Below are 15,884 nucleotides of genomic sequence, written 5' to 3' on the forward strand. Positions count from 1 at the left end.
GACAGACATACGGCTGGGTGAACCAATGAGCATCTTGGCATCTTGACTGGCTGCATGGACCATTTTCCAAAGCGCAGTGAATGTGCCGCGGATATGGACAAATCATCTGGCAGAAAGTGTGTGAAGTGAGGAGAGAGAGCATGTTTGGGTGAGACCCAGACTGATCAGGCAGCCAAGAGCAGGAATGCAGCTACTGAATGGGCACACAGAGGCAGAGCCAGATCCTTCTATTGAGAAGTGCAAATGACACGCAACTTCACATTTTTAGCCTGATGCAGGGTTAGTGAGTTCTAACTGCATCTGTGGGAAGCATTCATATTGTATGATAAGGGGTTAGGCTAAAACCCTTCTTAATAACACTTCATCATAACCTCACCTACTGTATATAACAGTCATAAATACTGTGTAAATATTTAATAAATAGTTTATAATACACAGGAAAGTGGGACTGTTCATCAGTCTCCACTAATGGGTGAGCATAGGATGAGTTAAAGATGCTCACAAAGACATTAATAAAGGCTTATAAATGAACTGCATTATAGTATTACCAGTCTTTCAGACTAATGGGCCTTGATGTCAATCTGCTGGGAACTGCTGGTTTGTTATGCTCCTTTACTTCATGTTGTACTTTGAATAACCCCAAAGTGTGCATTCCCGGTGAGAGCTCGTTTCACTTTCTGCTCATTTTTTCCAGAAGCCTTTTCAGAGCTGTGCCCATCACACACTGTAGATACACTGTCAGCTTTATACGCGATGGTAATCAGTGTCTCCTTGCAGCAGAAAACATAACTATTGAGTGTATGGGGACATAAAATATGGGTGCGAATCACTTTGAACAGTTCTTCCTTCTTCTATTATTTATTTATTTCATAAAAAGGATATTTTTGGTGAAAAAAAAGAAAGGACAGTAACACTGAGCCTTATATATCCTCCAGGTTACTCAATGTTTACAGTTATGAGTCAGTTGGATGAAACCATACTGCTGGGATCTGTGCGTGTGGCAGCATCAGGGATGTTTGTGCGAGAGTTCGGGCTAATGATGGCCCTGGGCACAGCAGGCTGAAGGAAATGAGATGTTCAGAGGGGAAAACCCAGGCCTTGGCTCTAACATTAACCTACATGACTGATGTTTACTGAATGTTCCTTCTCCTCTGAGTTGTGTCATTGTCCAAAGATAAGACAGCTTCGGCCTCATCCAACTTAAAGGCTTATGGTGGCAAATGGCAAAAACATACCTTTGGTCTAAAAGGTGATTTCCGTACTATGGAAGAGGGTAATATGAAACTTAATACATTTTGTTTTTCAAAAAAAATCTGACTTTAATACTTTCCCACTGTGTACCACATAGAAGAAAGCATTGTTATATGTCTAAATAAGAATAATGGAGTAATTATACCAGCATTCTTTGAAGGATGTTTCCAAGTACCGAAAGAGACATGAAAATAAAGATTGACTAGAGAGTAATCCAGTTTTGGAGTACTTATTGTTTACTCCACAACATGATTCCCTTTCATTGCCACAGCTGTCTGTCTGAATCCATACCATACTACATGGTGTGTGGATAGGCCACGCATGAGAGGTGATAACAGCATATGCGTGCTTTGGTGAACATTGGCTGAATTCTCACCCTCCGTCATGGTCTGGAAGTACAGTTTGCCACTGTAGCGTCCAAACCCGGCCACGGTGCGCGCCCGGACCTGGAACACATAGATGCTTCCTGGCTTGAGGCCACGGACGACCACTGTGTTGGTCTGGCTCCTGATCGTAGTGGAGTTATATTCTGATTGGTCCTAAGAGAGGAAAAACAACATGTTCGATTTGTGAACATAAGTAATTACAGTCCAATTGCAAAGACTAACAATTATGAAATGCCACATGAATAAATTACATACTAGGACAAATGATACGACCTTGTCAGCACAGTACTGACTCTTAGTACAGTTACTTTGAGACCAAAAATGAATTCAACACAAGTTCAGAATTCTGACTTCGACAATGGGATGTGGTTTGTTTTCTACTTTTATGCAATTAAAATGATAAACTGAGTATGACTAAGAACTATTTAGAGATGAATACAGTAATATCGTAAATATGCTGTGCCAAACAGAATATACAGTTTAGTTACAATGAAAGCTTGTTCTTCTTTTAACATACTGTATCAAGAGCAGAAAAACATCAATCTCTATACTGATTTGAACAGACATCTACAGTAACCACAATAGAGCTAATCTGAATAACTTGATACCACAAAAAGCATAATGTTTGATAAAGCAGCAGAACTTAGAGAGGCAGACATCCACCAGTAAGGAAGGTACATTTGGTGGCAGTTTCAGGTCAGGCAGCTTTTTCTGAGCTGTGCCTTCTGATGATCAGAGCCGTGCCTCTGTGCCATACTCCTCTCCAGAATGCTGACAGGTCTGAGAACAGAGACTGAGACTCTTTTAGCTGCTCCCTTCAACCCACCGCTCAGCCAACACTTCTGAGCCACAGCAGGGGCCGGGACAATTGTTTTGACAGCTCTCTCCAACAGTGTCAGTAAAGGGAATTATATTCAACGGCTGAGTGTGTGGATGAAAGCTCAACAAATGCAGTGTATGTGTGCGAGTGTACACACGTGTACTATACATGCGTGTGATTGGGTCTTGTCTCTCGGCGGTTGTACGCGTTTAAGTGATCGGTTTTGAATGGTCTGAATCGATGCACATGTATGACTGCAAAGTTTTCTTGTGAGAAAGTATGCTGATTCGGAGGAGCTTGCCCCCTTGACTACTATTTTTACAGCCGTCAGTGCAGCATTGTTTCAACCGCAAGTCTCTGTGCATCAATCCCCAGTGGCCCTACTGCAGAGCTGAGCGTGGTTTCCTTTCCCAGTGACTGACCGTGATTGTAATTGAAAGAGAACACGCATAAGTTCTAAGCAATGTTCAGAAGCTCCGTCAACATGCCTCCTAGGATGTGCCGTTATGCAAACGAGCGTGAGGAGATATTCTGGATTTAAACGTGCGACTAAACAAAAGAGTTGTTTTTTACCTGGAGCTCATGGTTTATTTAGCTGCTACAGGAGGAAAGGAAATGGAACTGATGTTGATATGGATTACCGAAGGCTTCGATGGTACCTTTTCATAATACTGTAGTTCATAGTCCAGAATGACTCCATTAGGCTGGTCGGGCTGGGACCAGGAGAGGGTGATGCTGTCCACAGAGCGGCTGACCTGGTGCATTATCGACACAGTGGATGGAGCTGTGAAGAGACAAAGACAGTGTGTTAAGGATGAGGCTGCAAATAACTCACCAGCACCTTCGCAGTCACGTACTGAGAAATTTATAGCATCTTTAATCCCACGGCCAAACGCCGGGTTCCACAAAGGTGTAAGACGTAACGCTATAAAATTTATGTAATATACTGCAGTCTCCTTTTAGAGAGTCTCACGGCTCTACGTGCGCTGCAGGTTGGCAAGTCACAACAGAGACTCAACCACATCAGCGGCCTGGCGGGGACTTCCCAAAACTCAACTGTGATTTGCATGTAACTAAACTTGTGCTTGTCACACTGCAGATACCTGCTCCTGCAAATAAATCACTTAAACATAACAGCAGACCATTATGTATTAACCAATCGCATCTCTTGGCCACATAAACTAAAGTAAACAAAAAGCATGTCTCACAAGAGCCACACACACAAGCTTCTTTGTCCTGTATTTTCTAATTCAATTTAGCTCCAACAGTATGTCCTTGTTGATAACAGCTTAGAGGAACAGAGCATGGGTTTTCATTCTTCACTTTGCATGTTAACCCTATTTTTGTAGACCAGTTGCTCTACAAAACAATTACTTCATGGCTCTCACTCTTTTCCCCGAAGTAACAGTGTCAATGTCATCGACTTTTTCTTTTGCTTGGAAAACTCTGTTAATCTTTTAAGGTTGAAGAGGCGACTGGAAAACAGCTGCTAATGAACAGCCATCTTTTTAGATTAATTAACAGACAAATTAACTGATGACTTTTTCCAGCCTGTTTGCCTTGTAGATTGGACTTAATCAGTGAGTAAGCAGTGGCAGAATGATGCATGGATAATACAACTTCACCACAAACGCTCTCTCAAAGACAAATGATCAACTACTGTACAAATAAATAAAATGAATTGGAGACTTTGTTGGCTGTGATGTGAAGTGTCCATAATTTGTCAAATACAGTATATTCCTTCAACTGATTCATCTTACAAAGCCATTTAGTTGCAAAAGATGACTGTTCTCCATTAGTTTTGCTGAAACCTTTTGCAATTATTATTGCATTATTTTTTACTGGTGATGCAGTTGGTTAAAACAAGGTCCTTGTAATTGAGTTTTCAAACTGCGTCACATTATTGAAATAATGAGCTCAAACTCAGTTGTAGACTTGTTACATCATGGGTGGCCTCTTGTACAACCCAGTGACCTACAACTCTCTACACTCTTTTTTAGCACAACCAGAAGGTCAGGGGAGGAGGAGGGGGGGGCGTGATCACCTCAAGTCCTCCAACAACCATTAAGATTAGTTCAGGGTGCTGTTGGGTGAGTGTAAAGCTAAGAGAAGCCTCTGTGTGTTTGAAAGGGTAGGGGTGGGTTGGAGAGTCAGAGAAGGAGGGGTGCTGGCCAAGATTTATGGACACCAAGCCCCACGCTCATCCCCTACAGGCCCGTGCTGCACACACACGCAGCCCTCAGCCGGCAGCTCAGTGGCTCCCTGGAGTCCCGGCAATAAAGACACAAGTCTCTCCACCGGCACGCGTTCTCTAAGGAAAATCCACTGACTGGAAAACTACAAGTGCCACGCCTCTATAATCTAAGAGGCTGCATGTGTGTGGTTTCTACGTCTCCTACGTGATTTATCTGTTGATCCACACTTCACGTAAGGCCAGACACTACAGGCAAAAACTGTGTTTTTTTCATGCACTGATCAATTTTGAGATTTTGGCCTATTTTTCTTCCTTGGCATGTATTCTTTCAGAAAAGTTGAAAGAAATGGTAGAAAATCCACATTAAGGTGGTTATTTTACTTCATTTTGTCTCTTTCGTCAATAGATTTCTCCTAAATTCACCAGCTACTGTGACATACTGTGCTGTGCTTGTTGTCTGACCCATGTCATGTCAGGTATCATTGTAAATCAATCGTTAAAGTACAATTTACATTTACAATCTATGGAATTTTACAGTACTAAGTCTTTAAAGGACGTTTTCTCAAAATGAGTTTTTCCTCAGACTCTGAGGACTCTCCACTTCAGCAGCACTTAGAGACACCAAACCTTCCAGTTTTATTCCTGTCTATATTCTGAAGGTTTTTACAGAGGGGATTGTTGATATATCATCCAAAGCCTGATTTATAAAACATTTTATTCCTAAAAACAGGGCGAAATTTGATTTTTTTTTAGGGCTGGTGACAGTATTTTCTCATTTGTAAAGTGATAAAAAGAGATATCCAAAATCCCCTCTGTAAAAACTTCTGACTCTAATATGTCAACAAAATAAAACAAGAATTTTGAAAGTGGCTTTATCCATTTTCCAGATTTCGGTTCTAGCGCATATTTCATTAGATATTGCCTAAAACTTGACAAAACTTGTAATACAAAAAATATTTGTCTTAATGTAATTGATAAACTTGGGAAGTTTCATGGTGATATCTGTTATTTAAAAATGTTACCCTATTCACCTGTAGTGTCTAAAGACATTCTTCCAAGTGATTATCAGGTAAGCACATCTCTGTCGATACTGGAGAGGAAATATAGTGTGGAAGTGACCACTGTGACTTCCAGCCTATGATAAAAAGTCTCTTTTATAACCTCACTCGTTCTCATCAGCTAATCAGCTAAGCCTCGCGTGTCCTTTGACCTGAACAGAAGCGTCCATCTGAGGCTACAAATTATGATGTCTCATATAAGCTGTGATGGTCAAGGGGCTGAGTGTGTCCTCATGTGCTGCTGCCAGCGGATAATAAATAGATGTTCTGTATTTCATCTCAGCAAAGCACTTACACCGTGATGGCCTGTGACTCTGCAGCGCACATACATCATGCCTCTTTCCTGGAGCCGGAGGTGGGATCCCATAATATATACAGTACCCAGTCAGGACACCGGTCCAAGGAATCTCCTCCTCCATCTCACTGTACTCACTAGTTTGTTTGCAGTCACAAGACGACAGCCTAATAAGGCAAACAGTTACTCTAAGGGGAACTCACGAGTATCCCATTACGGATGTACATATATTCAAGACTGCCACATGGCCTTTTCCTGCATAGCATTTCCATTAAACACACAGCACAGCCATGCCTAGTAACCTGATACAGGCCCAGAGAAACAAAGGCAGCTCATGTATTCATGTACAGGGGATGGACACATGCCAACATGAAAAAGCTGTTAGAGGAGAACACTGTGGTTTTCTGCTGCTAAAGGACAACTTCCAGACAGCGGGGTGGCAGCCGCCATGTCTGAGGATCCAGAAGAAGCTGATAAGGGAGTGGTGCCACCGAAAACAGACAGAGATTGAATTAAAAGAAGACGCCACTTTTACAGAGCAAGGTAAAAATAAACCAAAAAAAAAAACGTGAAAAAAGTGTTGAAAAATTTAGCTAGTAGAGAAAATAGCAATCCAGCTGTGTTGTGAATTTCAAGTTAATTCAGTGCACGCATTTCGAACTAAGCTGACGTTCCACCAATTGACTGTGGAATGTGGTGGTATGCCAAGTCAACGTTTCACTGCAGCGAGGCCTACAGCACTGGTCCACATATGAAAACCATTTTCGTACATCTAATTTATGTACTCCAAATCTACAAGTCTCCATTGTGCTCCAAATCTTCAAGTGTACCTAGGTTTTTTTTCCCCCTCTTCCAACTTAATCTGTAATTTAAAAGGTTGAGTAAATATTTGGTTTTCATTGTGTCAACATCATTCACTTTAGTTACGCCACTAAATACATGTTTTAGTTTTTTCAAGACATTTTCTTTGTTGTTACAATAATTATTTCTAAATCATGTGGATTGCACCCCATTTAAGGCGATTAGAAATTAAAAACAAAGATGTAAGAAAGTTTCCCAGTCTTCCGCACACACTGCAAAGCCAACTCATCGCAAACCATGTCAAGTCAGATCAATTTCTTCAAAGTGGGTGAGCTCCACTTTCACTGGATGCTTTATTTATAGGTTTTTCTTCAATGAATGCTCTATTCATGTTCTTAAAACTAATGAAGCGGATATAATGACAAAGACAGGGATTGTAAGTTTATGTAATTAAATTAGATGGATGAATTGGAAAGATAAATGGCCTTGATGAATAAGTCTCTCACAGGAGTATTTTATGAGTTTCTCATGGACCACAGACGGAGTGAGAGAGCAGACAGTGGAGTCTCAGCCGCCAGTGGAGCTGATGATAATCCCAGAAGATAAAATATCTTTCATTCCTCGTGTCAAAACCTAAGAAAGCTTGAAGTGCGTCAGTAATGATGATCATTACGGTTAATGTGTTAAATTTCACTGATGCAGTTTATCATGTCGGAGCTTCCTTTTTCCCACCACTTCAGTTAACAACAGATCAATCATGAATGTGTTCACTCAAAGAATTCCTACAAATCTCTCAGAGTGACAAACAAATCGAACTGTGAGTTTTCTAGGCCTGTGGGAGGAGGCTGATTGTAACATTCAACGTTGTATATCCCATAATTGAAAGAGGATGGGAGGCCCCAGCTGTTGTTAAAGAATTAGGTTTCAGACCCCACATTATTACTCAGCCTGGGAGCTGATATTAAAGACAGCGCTTTGGAGTCTATTCTAGCATGAGGCCTTGGCCTGGACCCAACCATACAGAATACAAAGGCTCTGTTTTGCTCAGTATCTCTAATAGATGCTTCGCTGTTATGTTTGAACACCTAGTGGCTCCTCTAATCAATTAAAGATGGAGTTTACTGGGGAAATTTCCACTCATTTAAATCCAAGCCGATTTTATGGGCCATGCTTTTAGTAACACACACACACACACACACACACACACACACACACACACATACACAAAGGAGGCTTTGCTTTCATTCAGTCTCATTAATTTATATCTCTAGTATCTTTTATTATACTGCACTCTTTTGGGGGGCTTTTCCACTCTCTCTTTAAGTGTGTCCTTGCTTTTAATGCATGATTCCTAATGTTTGCCCCCCATTATTGTTGGGCTTTTTTTTTTTTATTAAGCAAGGCTGGTGAAGAAAGACCACTGTGGACTGAAGGCAGCATCGAGGGCTTTAGGTAGGCTACTTCAGGAGCTGATAGCACCCATAGTAACGTTATAGAGATGTGTCAGGGAGTGGGAAAATAAAAGCAATCAAAATAATGGCTTTTATTTCCTGCAGCTGACTTGTTTTATTGACAGCGGGAGACAACGCCACTTCATGATTTGATACTTTTTTGCTATGGTTCTGTCTTTACAAGCAACATAATGTGGAAAATAGGAAAAGAAATCTCTAACATGCGCTGTCACATGACTCATGCTTCTGAGAAAGTAAATGTTTAGGGTCTTTTATCTGCATCTTTCTAACATCCAAATGTGTCTACAACCATGTGGCTCTGATTTGATTGAATGTTCTGGTGCAGAGAGCAGTGCTATGATTTGGGGATGATGGGGGAGGCAGCGAGAACAGGTCAGGGCTCGTAAATCCCTTTTCCTTTTCATTGTAAAAATCAGTTTCCCCACAGCGCAATCTCTCCCAGAGGACCTAAAACAGCTGGTCCTCTACCAGGAAGCCTCCCAAACAGGCTGCCACTGCTGCACTCTCTGCCGACTGCCGTCCATTTATGAGCGACGCATCGAGCCGTCTTAAAGGGAGAGGCCCATATTTGCATGTACTTTTAGCGCACTGGCAGCCTGCCCTGTTTCCCCAGCTGCAAAGGATTGTGGGTTTTACATCTATAAAGACTTTCCAGTGTAGTAAAGCTACAAAAGTGAGATTTCAGTTCATCAAGCTTTAAACCATCTGTACTGGAAAAGATTGGGGACTATAATACACACATATACACACCATAAGCTAATTCTAAAATAGGTACTTCACGGGCTTGAAGAGTTTTCAGATGCTTACAGGGGTTAGGGTTTAAATCTAAGCCAGCCTGGCAAATCTGCAGATGGAGGAGATGCAACCCAGATAAGTATGTGAGGAGACAATGCGGCGGAGGAAATGAGAGACAATTCCTCGGACAACTACAGGAAAGTACAGTTCTTTAGAGATTCTCTCTTGGTGGGTGGTGCTGACGACGATCCTCGGTACAGGACTTTGAATGCACTTTGAATCATTCTTGCACAGTCAGAACAGTGAAAGTGATATAAGGACAAATTGTTCTTCTGTTGTTTCAGTGATATTCTTTTGTCAGCTGGTTCTTCTTATGAAAACACACCAACAATGATGGAAATAGTTTTAAAAAAAAAAAAATATTATTATTATATTATATTATTATAACTATGTATTAGTATCCTTTTGATGAATCAAATTACAAACTATTTTAACACAAAATATGCTTAAGAAACAATCAAATTAAAAAATAATAATTGCACCTTAAAAGGATGTATACAGTATGTAATATCTGCAATGTACACAAACATCTATACATTTCTGTTGCTATATGGTACATATTTTGTAAATAATTTTAGTTAGATTTCAAAACTTTATTCTACAGAAAAACCCAGATCCACTGTAGTCATTTAGTCCCACAAGGCCAATTTGGACTAAACAGAAGCAATGTCTGAGCTGTCGGCCGCAGGGATGTGGAATGAGGGTTTCGACTCACGCGGCTCTGGGGGAAACTGAACTCTGTTTAATCAGCAAGCTGCTTTTCTGCATTTAAACAACTTCCAAACTGGCATCTGCTGGGAGAAAAACTCACAAACCACAGAATGCATGTCAATATCCGACAATGCTGGAGAGGCAAATGTGGGCTGCAGCTTTCTTTTTCTCCGATTCGGTCAAATAGGCAAAAATATTTTTGTTTTATCGAGTTGATAGGTTCGCTGCTAGTGCAAACAGAGTACACTGCTGACCTGAGCAGAACTGAGCGGAATTGCTCCAAAAAGAAGTTGCGTGGGTCAACATGGCCTAATTAACAGAAATATGTGCAACTACAAAATACATTTGCAAGGCACAGTTCATGTGTGTTCTGCACATTCTGGACCTCCTGAGCAATGTGGGACCACATGCCCATTATTTCACTGTTATTTTAAGCAATGCTTTGATTCATGCTGATTTACATTCAACAAAAAAAAGCCTTCTCAGAGAAACCCTGCCAGTGCAGTTTTACAACATGGACAATGTGGAAATTGCATGTAGCACATCTGCTCCAGTTCTGTTTCAATACACAGCAATGACTTCTGGCTTAACGCTGAAATCATGCTTATCTACACAGTATGAGGTTGCTGCATCGAGTGTCACACACAATAGCAAGGATTATAAAAGATCATCTCCGCTTATAAAGTTCCTGACCCCAATTTACACATAAAACCTTGGAGAGGATGATGGAGGATGCAGATCGCATGAGCAGTATGCGGATGAATTGAGGCTACATTAAAAATGAGAGGTATTAGTGACATCTGAGTAGGAGCAGGGAGGTGGAAGGGGGAGAAGCGGCACGTCGGGTTCAAACCAGAAACTCCAGACAGTGGCAAGACAGTCGCTCAGACAATGACATCTCTGTTTTTCAACTGCCTTAAAAGGAATACTAAGTCTATATGTCACCACAGGAATTTGAACTACAGAGTGGTGTTTGGTTGGGTGTTTGGCAAAGAAAAAGGAGAGAAAAGAGGCAGCTAAAAGAGGCAGAGAGGGGAGTGCCATTGTGTTTATCACAAATCCATTTCCTTAATTAGTGAAGTTAACTCCATAAGTTTTATAGAAAAGCGAATAAATTCAAAACCCCATTGCTTATTGGGCTGTGACCCCTTTTTGCAATATCACCTTTATTTATTATCTCTTTTTTTAATTATCATCATCATCATCATGCTCTTGGATGGTAAAGAGTAAATAAATGGCTGCATTAAAACATGGTCAATTATTCAGACATTTCAGTATACAGCTAATGCACTCAACAATAATTAATTGTATATTCACATTATGCTCCATTTTTACAGCCCACTGAGCCAAGAGATCATGGCCTTTTAACCTAGATTTATATGCAGGCGATGTGCATACTCTATTACTCTCTCCCCTGTACAGACTTCAACCTGAACACCACGTCCTTAAAGGAGAATGCCGGTCATTTTTGACCCCTAAATTGTTTTCTCGATGGTCACCCAGTGTTGGGGGGAGCAAAAAACACGACTAAAACTGATGCAGGCAAACCGGAGTTACACCATGGCTACCCAGTGCTAGGGATAGCAACAACGCTAACCTATGGGGGCAATTCTTTCAACCACAACAAACACTCAAAAAACAATCAAATATCTATGGTACATGACTGGAATCCTTAGAGACACCACTGAACTCATATAGTTTACAGTATAAACAGTATAAACTTTGTGTTTTTGCATGTAGTCACTCGCCTCAGACAGCCTGAAACGTCCTGGAAAGACATTACTATCCGATCACAGAGCGCCTGCTCTCCCCGCCACAGAAATAAACACTTTTTCCTTGTTGTGATGATTTCTTTACTAAAATAAACGGTCAGAGACATTTTTGACATTACCACTGCACTGCTCGACCCGAGTGTTTGCTGTGGTTGAAAGAATTGCCCCCATAGGTTAGCGGTGTCACTATCCCTATAGCGCCGTCTAGCCATGATGTAACTCTGGTTTGCCTGCATCAATTTTAGTCACGTTCTTAGCTCCCCCCAACACTGGGTGACCATCAGGAAAACGATTTAGGACCCCTAAATCGTTTTCCTGATGGTCACCAAAAAAATGACCGGAAAAATGACCGGAATTCTCCTTTAAGAGGATCCACAACAATGTACAGGAGAAGAAGAAAAAAAAAACACTACTACTGAATGATTTATGAACAAAGATCAATTAGTTAACTAATTTTGACAATCCGTGTGCTAATTCTTCTCTGGGGAGTTCTAATTCAATTCATATTGCATACACAGGTTATTTAAAGTCATCTGATAAACCCTGACTGTCAACCCTCCAAGCTACTTACCACACACTTTATCGCTGAGCTTATCGCACTCTCTCTGCAATATTGCTTATCTGGAGGCTTCTTTGTAAGCAGGTTGCGCCGTATCAGCAGTAGCATGAATGTGGTTATGTGTGTGGTTGGCTGGCTGACTACCAGAGCAGCTCTCTCTCAGGACTCTGTCAGTGCTGAGCTCCAGGTGCACGCTGAGGCCTCCTGTCTGTCTGCCTGGCTGACCTACACTGGCACCCACCATATGTGCCCTTCTTAACACCTTCTGTCACTGTCACACCGCTCATGTATACTGGTGGTCCCTGTCTGACTTTCTGTCCATCAGCCTATTTATCTCTCGGTCCACATCTCCATCCCTCGTGTATTTTTTTTCAACAGCCTCAATTAGTGATTGTGCACTACAGGTACAAATTATATTTAGCTAGCCTATAATCATCTATAACTTGCTAATGACTCAAGCATTATTCATTTTAAGTGGATTTCTTGGTCACAGCTGCACCTGCATAAAGAAGTGTAACAGATACTATTTAATAAACTATAAGGAAAAAAATCCTGCAGTGCAGTAAAGTACACAAGGACAGCTTTGTGTGAGAGCCAGCTCTGCACTAGCTCTTTTACATAGAGGGTCACATCGATATATAAAATGGCTCTCTATGAGATGAAGGCATACTCAACCAGACAGCCATGTGGTTGCCATGAATGAGCCACTGAATCTGTACCTATTTTAACTGGTGTCATTGTCCTAAAGTCAACAGTGGAGTAGTGGCTGGCTTGTGCATGGACACATCCTGGCAGTCCCACCTGGCTCAGCACCAGTGCTTTTCACACCACGGCCCAGTGGAGCAACAGTCTTCTGGTAGCCTGGTTACAGTAGACCTGGGCAATTTGGACATTAATTAAGTCATAAATCTTGCCCAGACCGTATGAATAGGCTGCGCCCGATTACACCCTCTCCTTCTGCGTGATGTGCTTCACTTCCACAATCAGCCAGCACACCTGATAAGAAACCAATTCAGTCTCTCTCCTTCTCGATAGCATTAGCAGCAGACGCCAGGGCTCACCTTGAGTTAATGAAATGCCTAAACAAATATGTCCTCTGGAATCTAATATATCCAGCCACTATAGAAGAACCCAATATGAGCTATATACGAACTGGGTATATGGGGATCTCATTTATCTGTTGTGCATTGCTGAATGCAGATAGTTTGCATTCAGGTAGGAGATAATCTGTCTTCTATGCAGTGAATGTGATGATACAGCACAGCGGCTCTACAGTAAGCTAGCAAATAACTGGCAGTCACATTATTGGTTAGCTATTACTTGATTGTGTCTTCATAATTTAAAGCAGCAGCTTCATCTGTATACGATGAGGAGACATTCGTTAGTTTGTGAGATATAAAAGACTCCACTGGCTTCATACTGTACACACACATGAAGAACATGTGGCGATGACTATAATTTCCACCCCAGCCTCGCTTTAATCAGAACCATGCCATTCAAATGTTACTGACAGCTTAAACACAGGCTTGTATGGACTCACCTGAAGTCAAACACATGCTGACGTGTGTGCATACATACATATACATCTACTATATACTGTGTGTGTTCCCGGCCTGTCTATCCAGACATGTGAAGACAGAATGACAGGATGTAGTGCTGTGAAGTCTATTAAGTCTAAATGACGTACTGCCTCTCAGCTGTCAGTAACATTTGATCAAACTTCACGGTGGAAATGTGGCTTCAGCAACAATTTTCACGTCACACAGTAATGACGGCGGGGCAACTGAGGTAAGGGGATAGAGAGAAAGAGGGGAAGGAGGTGGAAAAATAAGTGTCTGTCTAAATGGTAAATGTGCATAACGACGATGATGCAATACTTAAGTGTCTTCTTCGAGCATGTCTCACAGTGAGGGGTATAACCACTACTTCACTCTAGTTATTTCTAAACCGAAAAATACTTGCAAGGCTGCTCCATCATAAAAAGGGTAAGAAAATAGGGATTGAAAACATGCAAAAAAGGTCCAGTTTATTTACAAAAACATTAATAACAGAGAGGCAAAACCAAAAACCCAGGGAAACGTAAATTAAAATGAGAGAAAAATATGTTAAGAGCTAAACCTTCATAGCTCAATGCCTTCTACTCTCCAGCTACTATAAAGCATGATTGATCAGTTTACCACAGGGTGAGCAAGACTAAAACCCACATGCACTCTCAGGAGGGCACTAACTTTAAAGAAATGATGCAGACCTGTTTTAAATCTCACTGACTGGGCAGATGATCTGCACCAAAAAAAAACATGAAGCCGTAGTCACACTAAAATCTGCCTGGAGGAATCCATCTGTGGTGAGTGGAAGGAAATAGTATTGGTAAAGTTGTGAACATAAAGTACAGGAGCCAGCATGACAAGCAGAAGTCAACAAAATGACAAATTATGAGGTGCTTTATCAGACATTTTAACCTTCAGTATACTGACTGGATCATAACTCTGTGAAACACCATACATTGGATTCTGTATCTGTATTATAATCTGATTGAAATTAACTGGTTGACTGAAACTCTGAACTGACACGGTTGATGCAAAAGAGATAGAAGTAACCTTTTCTCAGAAGAACCTACATAAACATTTTTAAAATGCAGCCAATAACTCCATTATACGGCTAAAGTTTCAGTTTTAAAACCATAGGGCTGCCTGTCTATCACCCCGTCTGTGGCACTGAGCCTGAGGCTCATTCAGTCCTACTTAAGATGTAAATCTTTAAAAGCAGAACACAGAAACATAGAGCTCTTATGTTAGTCCTTTCTTATGTCAGTTGGGCATTGTATCTTTTGGCATATGTTAGCAGAACCCAATTTATTTGGGAGCATTTTCATGTGAAAATGACCGAAAATATACTACATTATCCAGTTTAGTGGGTGTCAAAGTGAGACAAGACATCAATACAGTACATTTATATCAGCCCTCACTCTAGCTGTGGTGTGACTGCAGGCCTTCTATGTGTGAGACTGGTCTGGTTACCACTCTCTCACCTGTTCCATCCTGTTAAATCACTGTATCACACAAACCCCGTGGTTTTCCCCCTCGGCCCCGGACGGACGGCAACTCTGTCTCACGTCCTCCGCTCAGTTAATGTCACGCAAAGAGCATCATGTTATAGACAAAGTAGAGCCCCAAGTAAATGGCTTACTTGTGACTCATTATTATCAAAAAGGCTTGGAGGTGCATTTGAAGGCGTTTGTGTATTACACAATGCAAGTTTGGGGGAATTAGTCATATGCTTATAAAATGAGCTCAAATGCCATTCAGCACAGCATCTTCTTTTGTCAGGCATTACAGTGTGTAATCAAGCGCCGCATTTTCCAGGGCAATCACGTCCTTTATCACAGAGGAACTGTCGCCAACCACCTACAGAGTGGGAGGTTAAGCCCTGTGGGTAATAGAGTGTGGTGGGTGCTTGATTGGGTATGGAGAGTGAGAAGTTTTGCTCCCATCTCACACCACTACCACCCCCATCCCATCCAACCCCCTCCACGCTGCCCTTCACACCAACAAGTCATACTGGAGCTGAGCAGAGCGACCCACGTTTGCACCGCTCACTTCCACTTTACTTGTTTATTTGCTGTTTTCATTGAGCGTCTCTGAGACAGCACAAGTTGACATGTATCTGTACACAAAATTTCAAACTGGTTTTTGTTTTTCTTCATCTTAGGCTCTTACTCTCAGTGTAAGAGGCAAGGAGGGGGGGGGTGCAGAGTTGCCTGAGGTAATTAG

General features: G+C 41.5%; 1 protein-coding gene across 4 annotated transcripts in view; it reads right to left on the bottom strand.

The window, feature by feature from the left end:
- ephb2b (eph receptor B2b) overlaps positions 1 to 15,884 on the bottom strand; it is a 120,836-nt gene that overhangs the window by 12,661 nt on the left and 92,291 nt on the right. For all 4 annotated transcript variants that reach the window (XM_085777781.1, XM_085777778.1, XM_085777779.1 and 1 more), the window contains exons 6-7: positions 3,117 to 3,241; positions 1,628 to 1,790 (exon numbers count right to left, since the gene is read on the bottom strand). In XM_085777781.1, the coding sequence (XP_085633907.1) occupies positions 1,628 to 1,790; positions 3,117 to 3,241 (288 nt within the window). The remainder of the gene's footprint in view (positions 1 to 1,627; positions 1,791 to 3,116; positions 3,242 to 15,884) is intronic.

The sequence above is a fragment of the Trachurus japonicus genome, chromosome 5 (assembly GCF_045865225.1).
Source record: "Trachurus japonicus isolate A0001 chromosome 5, Traja_1.0".
Classification (NCBI taxonomy): Eukaryota; Metazoa; Chordata; class Actinopteri; order Carangiformes; family Carangidae; genus Trachurus; species Trachurus japonicus.